The sequence below is a fragment of the Crotalus tigris genome, unplaced genomic scaffold (genome assembly GCF_016545835.1).
Source record: "Crotalus tigris isolate CLP2741 ecotype Arizona unplaced genomic scaffold, ASM1654583v1 scf7180000017545.3456711, whole genome shotgun sequence".
NCBI lineage: Eukaryota > Metazoa > Chordata > Lepidosauria > Squamata > Viperidae > Crotalus > Crotalus tigris.
Window position 1 is genome coordinate 3,317,665 of NW_024096464.1, and position 9,341 is coordinate 3,327,005.

Genomic DNA, 9,341 nt, shown 5'->3' on the forward strand with positions numbered 1-9,341 from the left:
TGTAGTAGCCATCTATTGCTGAAATAAAATTGAAGGGAGACTTTTACTAAGAGAAATGTTTTTTTAAATATATTTTATTAGATTTTATATGCATAGGGAAAAGGTGGGGTCGGTGCGGGTACAGGGAAATCGGGATAAAGGGGACAAGGTGTGGATAACTACAGTAAATACGTAATTCAGCGAACAAGCTGTCCAGGTCTTCATATTGAGTATTATTGTTTATATAATACTAGACATTTATAAGAATAAATCGGTATAGTTACAACTGACATTTGGTAAAACAGTAATATTCCTTTAAATAATTAACATAGCTGATAGCATAACAACTGTTTCCAATCATTAAGCTTAAAACTTAATATAATAAAGCTCTAAAATCTCTTCTTATTCTAACGTATTTCAACCCACTGATAAAATTTTCCCCAGGTTTTATAGAAGATTGAATCCTCTTTCTCCTTCATCTCTAATGTTAATCTGTCCATTTCTGCACAATCTAGGATTTTCAAAATTATAATCTGGTCTGATGGTAGGTTTTCATTTTTCCAAAATTGGGCCAATACTATTCTTGCAGCTATCAATACATGTAATATTAAATAATCATTTTCTTTGCCATAGTTAGGTCTTAATATACCTAACAGGAACAATTCTGGTTTAAATTCTATCTGGATTTTCATCATCTTTTCTAACCATCTATGAATCTTAGACCAATATTTTTTTACAATAGAACATGTCCACCAGGCATGATAATAAGTACCCGGTTTTTGCTTACATTTCCAATATGCATCCGATAAATTTTTAAACATTTTCGCTAAGCGAACTGGTGTCATATGCCATCTATAAAACATTTTATATAAGTTTTCTTTGTATGTTACTGCTTTAGTAAGTTTGATATTTTTATCGCACAGTTTTTGCCAGTCTTCTAATTCTATAGAATATCCAAAATTCTTTGCCCATACTATCATTGTCTCTTTTACTTGTTCTTCTTCCATCTTCCAATTTAATAAGTATTTATAAAGCTTTTTAATCAAATGCTCATCTGTTTTTAAAAGTATTTTATCAAGTGGAGTCAGCTCTTTGTAAAATCCCATTATTTTTATGTCTTTTTCAGATCTTGTTTGAATTTGCAAATAGGACCACCATGTTAAGTCAATACCTTGTTGTTGAAGGGTTTGCCTGTCTTTGAGTTTTCCGTCCTTATCCAAAATGTCTTTATAACTAACAAGTTTATTATAATTAATCAGATTCGGATAAGCAAATGCTTCCATCGTTGAAAGCCACTCAGGAATTTTCATATACATTTTGTGTCTATCTTTCTCCCATTCAGAGAGTAAAACATTTCTTATAGCATGGTTTTGAAAGTACTTATGTATTTTAGCTCTCTCATACCATAAAAAGGCATGCCAGCCTAGGTAAAGATCATATACTAAGAGAAATGTTTGTGGGGAAATGTCTATGGAGATTCTCCGTCATCCAGGTCATGGTTGTCCCAAGGGTGCTTTTTCAAGAGAAAACGGGACTTTCTTGTTTTTCTCTGAAGACGTTTCGCTTCTCATCCAAGAAGCTTCAGAGCTGAAGTAGCTTCTTGAATGAGAAGTGAAACGTCTTCAAAGAAAAACAAGAAAGTCCAGTTACCTCTTGGAAAAGCACTTTTGGGACTTTTGTGGGGGGAAATACTGTTTTGAGATTTAGAGCAGGTCCTTGGACTCAAGAGTTCTTTAATCCCAAGCTTGGTCTTTTGTATCAAGCTCCAGTTAAAACTTTTAAGGCACCAGAGCTGGTCCCCTCTTGAATTTGTAACTTTGGGCACTGAGAAGAATGGGCCTTTCTGTCTTGTATCTAGCGCCAAATACTGAAGTTCAACTACTGTATCGTGAGGAAAATAATTTCTTTGAATAACTTTAGTTCAAATACTTGCTTCTTCTGAGAAAAGATGAAAAAGACTGCCTACCTTCAATCTTTCCACAATGCTGTCACTGTTGCTATGGTGATAAATGTGGTCATACTCTAGGTGCTCATATAAGAACAAAGTTAAGGACATTAAGTGTTGCTTCCTTTGCTGTTGCCTACTTTCAAGATTTATATTATCATTACAAGAGATAAGAAACCCCAGTGCAGTCTCAAACTGTTTATCCCTGCTAGATTTCCAGAAATTAATAAAATCAGAAGGATTTAACACTGCCTTGTTTTTTTTTGTATCACTCATGAAAGTTTTTGACTAGAAAAAGACTTTTTTCCATGATCAGCTTTGAGGGGATGGAATTTCCTGACTTTTCCTCAGTATGCCGAGTTCTCCATGTTACACCACTATTTTGGATTTTATATAGATCATCTGTAACTGAATAGGTAGCCTTTCAGGAAGCATAGAGGTATGCAATCCTTGTGTATTTTTTGTGAGGTAAAAGAACAACACAGAATGCTGTAGGCAAGAAAATCAGTTACCATCAAAGAGCTTCTAAAGGCTTCATGCCCATAGGAGAAGGTGGAATTGTGTGATCCAGAAAACAGAGCAGTTTCAGGAAGAAGATAGGTGACAAGATCAAGAAGCAGAGACTCAGAGAAAATAGCCAGTAACCAATGTTCATAGTTGAAGGAAGATTGGGAATGAGAAGACAAAATCAGGACAAATTTCTGGATCAAACACCAGCATGGCACTGGATGGAAGTTTCCTAATTTGGTGCCCTCTTATTAAGATGAGAACTCTAGCTCTTTTGCATCCTTCTTATCTAGAGGGCAGCTAGCTGTGTATAACTGTGCTAGACATTCCTAAGTAGCTTACTGGAATATATGCTTATGCTTCTTAGGAGCTACCCAATAACCTGAAGATCAGGAAAGAAGAAGCAGCTCTAGCAGTTAGCCTTATGTATCCCTTAACCTGTAATGTTCTCTTTTTTGATCAGATGACAGTTCTAAATACAAAAATGGCCGTGAACCATACGGGGCAGGCAAGAAGGTTATTATTCTGTGAAGCATATTTAATTATTTAAATGGCTATTTTCATAAAATACCTTTTCAAGGGACAGATCGGTCATTGATACTCGCTGTCAAGGTTCTGACTAACGAACCCAACCAAGTAAGCACCGATGAGACGATCCAATCTCTTTGTGCAAAACTTTATTGAGTACATCATTTCGGCATGATTGAAAGCAAAAACAGCTCTGGTTGTTTCCCACGCAAACTGCTGTAATTAAAATATAGAATTCTCCCTCTCCCTATTAATGCAGGTGACATTGTCCAATCAAGTGTTAAAATATTGTTATGGGAAAGTGTATCTGTTTGTTGGCAGACATCTGTTGAAACATCCTTGGTTCACACCGTTGGTTTTCTTGTTGTCTGCATTCCATTTTTGTTGTCTTGTTGTCTGCATTCCATTTTTCCCCCTCTCCCCCCCCCAAGTGCACTTGCAAGCTAAGAAGCAGCAGTAATGGCAGCAATATCGTGCGCATGCTTCAAGCTTGACACTAGCCCGTTCAAGCACATACATAAACAATGAAAAAGTTTGGAAAACTGTGTTCTCTGGGTGCTATTCACCTGATGTGCATATTTGAAAGCAAGCTATTCTGAGAAATGAATAAAGCCCACAGTTCCTCCAAGAGCAACCTAATAAAGTGATGATTGTATGATCTGCTATCTCTTCACTGTTTCTAGGCTTGGACAGTTGGGGTTTTGCATAGCATCCACTGATTTGAAGCTCTCTGTTTTGTCTTTCCTACAGCAGGTGAAGATGATGAGGATGAGTCTGGCGAGGAGCGCCTGCCCTCCTGCTTTGATTATGTCATGCATTTCCTGACCGTCTTCTGGAAAGTGCTCTTTGCCTGTGTGCCCCCGACAGAGTACTGCAATGGCTGGGCCTGCTTCATTGTGTCCATCTTGATCATTGGCATGCTCACTGCCATCATTGGAGATCTGGCCTCTCACTTTGGCTGCACAATTGGCCTCAAGGATTCTGTGACCGCCGTGGTCTTCGTGGCCTTTGGCACTTCGGTCCCAGGTGAGACTGGGACTCTTTGAGACAGACAGGTAGCACCACATGGCTGCTAACTAGTCCATCGCTAACCATGGTTGCAAACTATCACAGAGTTACGTGCAGCGTCCTAGAAATGTCCTCCAACAATGTCATTAAAAAAATATCCAGGCTTAGACAAAGAGAATAAGCAGCGCCATCTGAAAGCCAGTTACAGGATTTTTATAAGGAAAAACAAGGAGAAGAAATTATGTCTGCCTTACTTAACTCCTTGGAGGGTTGTCAAGTAAGAAAAATAATGAAGAAATATTTTGCAACACCCATCAGCCTGTTTGGAATTTATGATGTATTGCACCTTCCAAACATATGTACATATAAATAAAAAGCAATGTCAGCAAATGATAAAGTGTCTCATATTTTATCTCAAGAAGCCAGTTAACGGATATTCTGGCTGAACTGTTAGAAATGATTCTTTTAAATATTTCTGATAGGACTTGTTTGTGGAGTAAGGAACATTTCAGTATTTTCCTTCTTTGCACAAAATTAACGGCCTTGATTGTGCATATTAGTACCAAATTAGTTTACAAATATAAGTCACTTCCACCAAACAGGTTTCTAATTGTTTTCATTCTTATGCGAAAAAAACACTTTAAGGTACTTTATGCTAAATGATAGCATATAAACACAGCTATCATTTAACAAACCCTTGTTGCTACTAAGACTAAATGCTACTTATAATTTCACATAGTCAGGACAGCCAAAAGACATGGGATACAATCCAGAATCACTGTAGTACTTTTGTCTTTTGCTCCACTGAATAAAAGTAGGGCTGCACATGCTGCCAAATACTGTTCCTCAGCATCACTTGTGGTCCCACTTGCTGTCTTGCTGATTTTAACACCACCCACTCTTGCAGAAACATCTGCTTCTTTTAAAAAAAATAGGATTTGATTAAATTCCAAATCATGAATAAAAAATAGCCCGGAAAAAAGAGAAGTGCCCAAAAAAGGGAAAAAAATATAGATGCAATATAGACGATTGTTAATTTTAGAGTACAAGTTGATGTATTTTTTTTTATCTATACCTGTACCAAAGAAAGTTAGAAGCCACACACCCATCCCTCTGCAAACACCTGTGCTGTCCATCTTCAGTTTACGTATCAAATCTCTCTGGGTATAAACGGAAGTGTGAAAGGGAAACATTTGCATGTATGATTCTCCTTTGGCGTACAATACACGAAAGGGGGAGGTTATCCTGACTGGAGCCTCTTTGGGCATTCATTTAAACCAGTGTTTTTCAACCTTGGCAACTCCAAAGATGTGTAGATGTGTGGCTGGCTGGGGAATTCTGGCAGCTGAAGTGCACAATCTTCAAGTTGCCAAGTTGAGAAACGCTGGTCTTAAACAAATAAATAAACACCAGAGGCCTTAAAAGTGGGTAGAGGAAAGATATGCATGCTACTGCTATTTCTCCCAGATTCCACATTGGAGGTCTAAGAGTCCCTGTGGTTATTTTTGCTTGGATGGAATAGAATAAGATCCCCAGCTGAATAGGAACAAGCAGGTATGAGTGCTGGAGGGCAGCCCTCCTTTGGACTTCTTGGAGAGATGTGATGGGGGCCAACGTACACATCCCACCAACCAGATTGGGAAAGACTTGAGTTAAGACCTTGTTCTCTTCATGAGATATCCCTGGTGGGACTGATTGGACTAAGTACTCTTCAGCACATCTCTTTCATGTGAGCTTTCATTTGAGCACACTGATTCACCACCTTAAATGTTGTTGGCCCTTTCTTTTTCTGCCTTAAAAGGTGTCCCCATCTTCTTCATGCCAGGACCATGTTTGTCTTTTTTTATACTGGGAAGACTGCTTGAACTTCTACTTAGGCATTTGTTTCTTTTCCTTTCCAGACACTTTTGCTAGCAAAGCGGCCGCTGTTCAAGACATTCATGCAGATGCTTCCATTGGCAATGTCACAGGCAGCAATGCAGTCAACGTCTTCTTGGGCATTGGACTGGCCTGGTCAGTAGCTGCCATCTACTGGGCTTATCAAGGAGAGGAGTTCCATGTATCAGCCGGCACTCTTGCCTTCTCTGTGACACTGTTCACCATTTTTGCTTTTGTCTGCATCAGTGTGCTGTTGTACCGAAGACGGCCTCATTTTGGAGGAGAACTAGGAGGCCCCAAAGGGTGCAGACTTGCCACAACTTTGCTTTTTGTGAGTCTGTGGCTATTGTACATTTTATTTGCTACCCTGGAGGCCTATTGCTACATCAAAGGGTTCTAAGTCACGGAGAGATTTCAAGCCAAAAGGGAGGCCTTCTCCTCCTTTGATACCTCATTGAACACCAGAGAGTTGTCTGACCAGGAGTGGCCGCTCCCTATCAATTTTCCAGAACTGCCCAGGTTAAAGGATGACTGGGCTTCAAGAAGGGCAAAATTATCATTATAAAAAGTAAAGACAGATATTAAAATAAAGCCAACAACATCAGTCACTCAGTCAAATCAGAAATATCAGCAGTTCTTAAACTTACCCATTTCTAGAACTCTGCTGTAAGACTCCATGATGTTCGTTCCTCCACTTTACGAAATATCATGTATTCAGATGACGATCTTATAAAGCATTGGGGTGGGTTGTGTTTTTTTTTAATTTGGGAAGGGTGAATCTTACCTGATCTATTTTCTTTTTTTTAATACAAAAAAGGGGGGGCTGGAAAAAAAATACAGATTCAACCTTCATATCACATTAGAGCTGGAGTTGAAAATGCTCTATATTTTTTATTCTATATGAACATTTAATTATCATTTTTCACTTTGTTTTAGAGTTATAGTGCTATTGTATTTTAAGTGCAAACATAACTCATATAGACATGACACCTACACGTACGGACACACAGATGAAAACTACAGTTGAAAACTGGAGCATGTAGCAAGTAATACACCTCCCTGGGCTACCAAAAAAAGAACAACAAGCTGTAAAGATATTACATGTAATGTGTATATTTTGAATATGGCAAATCTCTTTGTGTAATTAACATAAAGCTTTTAGCACTGCAGAATTAAATATATATAAATATATATAGTTATTTATACACAGCAAATAAATCAATGCAAACTGCAGTGTGAAAAATACAAGCAAAAGAAAACCAGCACAAGTTTATTACTATTGTCATCATTATCATCATCATCATCAATTTGTTCCATATGTGGAAAAAAAGAACATTCTTTTTAAGTAGAGAATAATTTATGTAAATATAGTTCTCACACTTTTTGAGTGTTAAAATATCAGTCAAAATCCTTCAAGAATTATATTGTTTTGCTTTGACTTTGCTCTTAAAAACACTAAAGAAAGTTTTTTAAAAAATTATGGCAATTTCTCTATAATCGTTGTCAGACCAGATAATGGCATCCCTGTTTAACAAAAGTTGTTTTTAAAAAAATCCGCATTTAAATCTAATACTAAACCATAGTTTGATGTTAACTTGAGCCTTGTTGGCGCAGTGGTTAGAATGCAGTATTGCAGGCTAATTCTGCTGACTGCCAGGAGTTCGATCTTGACTGGCTCAAGGTTGACTCAGCCTTCCATCTTTCCGAGGTCGGTAAAATGAAGAGCCTATTTTAAGGGGGCAATATGCTGACTCTAAACCACCCAAGAGAGTGCCGTAAAGCACTATAAGCTATAAGTGCTAATGCTATTACTAAATCTCCTGTTCATGTATAAAGAGCACATCCCTCGCTTTTCTTTCTCCAATGTGATTACAAATAGGAGATTGGAAAACTTCTAGTATCAGTTAATTAATGTTCATCATAATGGGGCAAATCAAAATTTAGTGGAACTATGACTGTCCAAATAAGTTAACTCAAATGTGATTTGCAGTTATGGCTCATTCAGGTGACAAGAATAGAGAAGGATGATAGGCATAACATAATTATATTGCAATATACATGGAGTGAAGATGCCTGATTGTGATTGCCCATTATCCACGTTAGCCAACAATGAAAGTAAATGATGAAACATCCCATTGCTTGGTGTTCCAGTGAGATAACTTGTGAAGCCCTTTCAAGATAGAGGACAATCTTTCAGATGACTATAGAGTCACTGCATTTTCCTGTAAAAATGATCATCAATTTTGAGGATTTGCAGAGGGATCTCCAATTTTTCCTAAAGAAAACACCGATGATAATTTTCCAGATAACATGATGCATCTATTTTACTTGCAATGCAAGTGACTTCTTGTTTCTTTTATGTTCCTGCTTCTTGGCCTCCACAAGACTGAAATGTTATGATTGTAATTGCTACCATTAATCATATATACAACTTTCTGGGAAAGAAGCACCTTTTGATTTTTTCCCCCAAGTGTGTGTATGTGTGTGTGTGTGTGTGTTTCAATAACTGCAGAGTTAAATATAGGGTTGATACTAAATATGATATTTGTCTCACAAACACATTTCTTAAGCATAAGCAGCAAGTGGGGAGCTAGATTTTTTTATTATTTAAGAAAAAGAGTTCTTTTTCATCCAGAAATAAAGAGTTGTATAAAGGAACTTTTTTTCTCTCAGATTTTGAACTCATTGGCAAGTGAACAAGAAAAGTGAAGTTTCTGTATTTTGTATCTTTTTTTATAAGTTTTTTAAAGAGTAGAAAAGAAGCTTATGAGCATTCAAGACTGATTCTATATAGGAGCAATTACCCAAAGAATACATTCCTAAGCATGGAAATAGATGCAAAGTAATTTCAAAGAGTTATGACACTGAATTAAAAAAAGGAGTATTTCAATTTTAAAACCAGAGTTTTTATGCCAACCATACTCGGTTTTTATTGCCTTATTCTATATAAAAAAGGAATCCCTGGATTTTACATCACTAAACATTGCCGACTGTACGGGGTGGCACTCATCTCCATTTCAAGGGCCATTGAGTCAGCACTGTCCAAAGATATTTCCGCAGTCATATGGCCAGCATGGTGTCACAGTGGGCTGTTATCTTCCCATCAAAGTGTTACCTATTTTGTCTACTTGCATTTCCCTGCTTGTGAACGGCTAGGTTGGCAGGATCCAATCAATCAGAATAGTGCTGGAAGGACTCTGGAGGTCTTCTATCCAAACCCCTACTCAAACAGGAGACCCTAGACCAGTATTTCCCAAACTTGACAATTTTAAGGCATGTGGACTTCAACTCCCAGAATTCCACAGCCAGCATTGCTGGCTGTGGAATTCTGGGAGTTGAAGTCCACATGCCTTAAAATTGTCAAGTTTGGGAAACACTGCCCTAGACTCTAGTCAGGCAAGTGGCTGCTCAGTCTTATCTTAAAAACCTTCAATGATGAAGCTCCCACAATTTCTGAAGGCAAGCTGTTCCACTGGTTAATTGCCCTCAGTTACGA

General features: G+C 37.7%; 1 protein-coding gene across 5 annotated transcripts in view; it reads left to right on the forward strand.

Annotated features, from left to right (window-relative positions):
* SLC8A3 (solute carrier family 8 member A3) overlaps positions 1–9,101 on the forward strand; it is a 211,192-nt gene extending 202,091 nt beyond the window's left edge. For all 5 annotated transcript variants that reach the window (XM_039334448.1, XM_039334440.1, XM_039334432.1 and 2 more), the window contains 2 exons: positions 3,710–3,985; positions 5,869–9,101. In XM_039334448.1, the coding sequence (XP_039190382.1) occupies positions 3,710–3,985; positions 5,869–6,245 (653 nt within the window). In that variant the 3' untranslated portion in view covers positions 6,246–9,101. The remainder of the gene's footprint in view (positions 1–3,709; positions 3,986–5,868) is intronic.
* Positions 9,102–9,341: the final 240 nt, after the last annotated feature.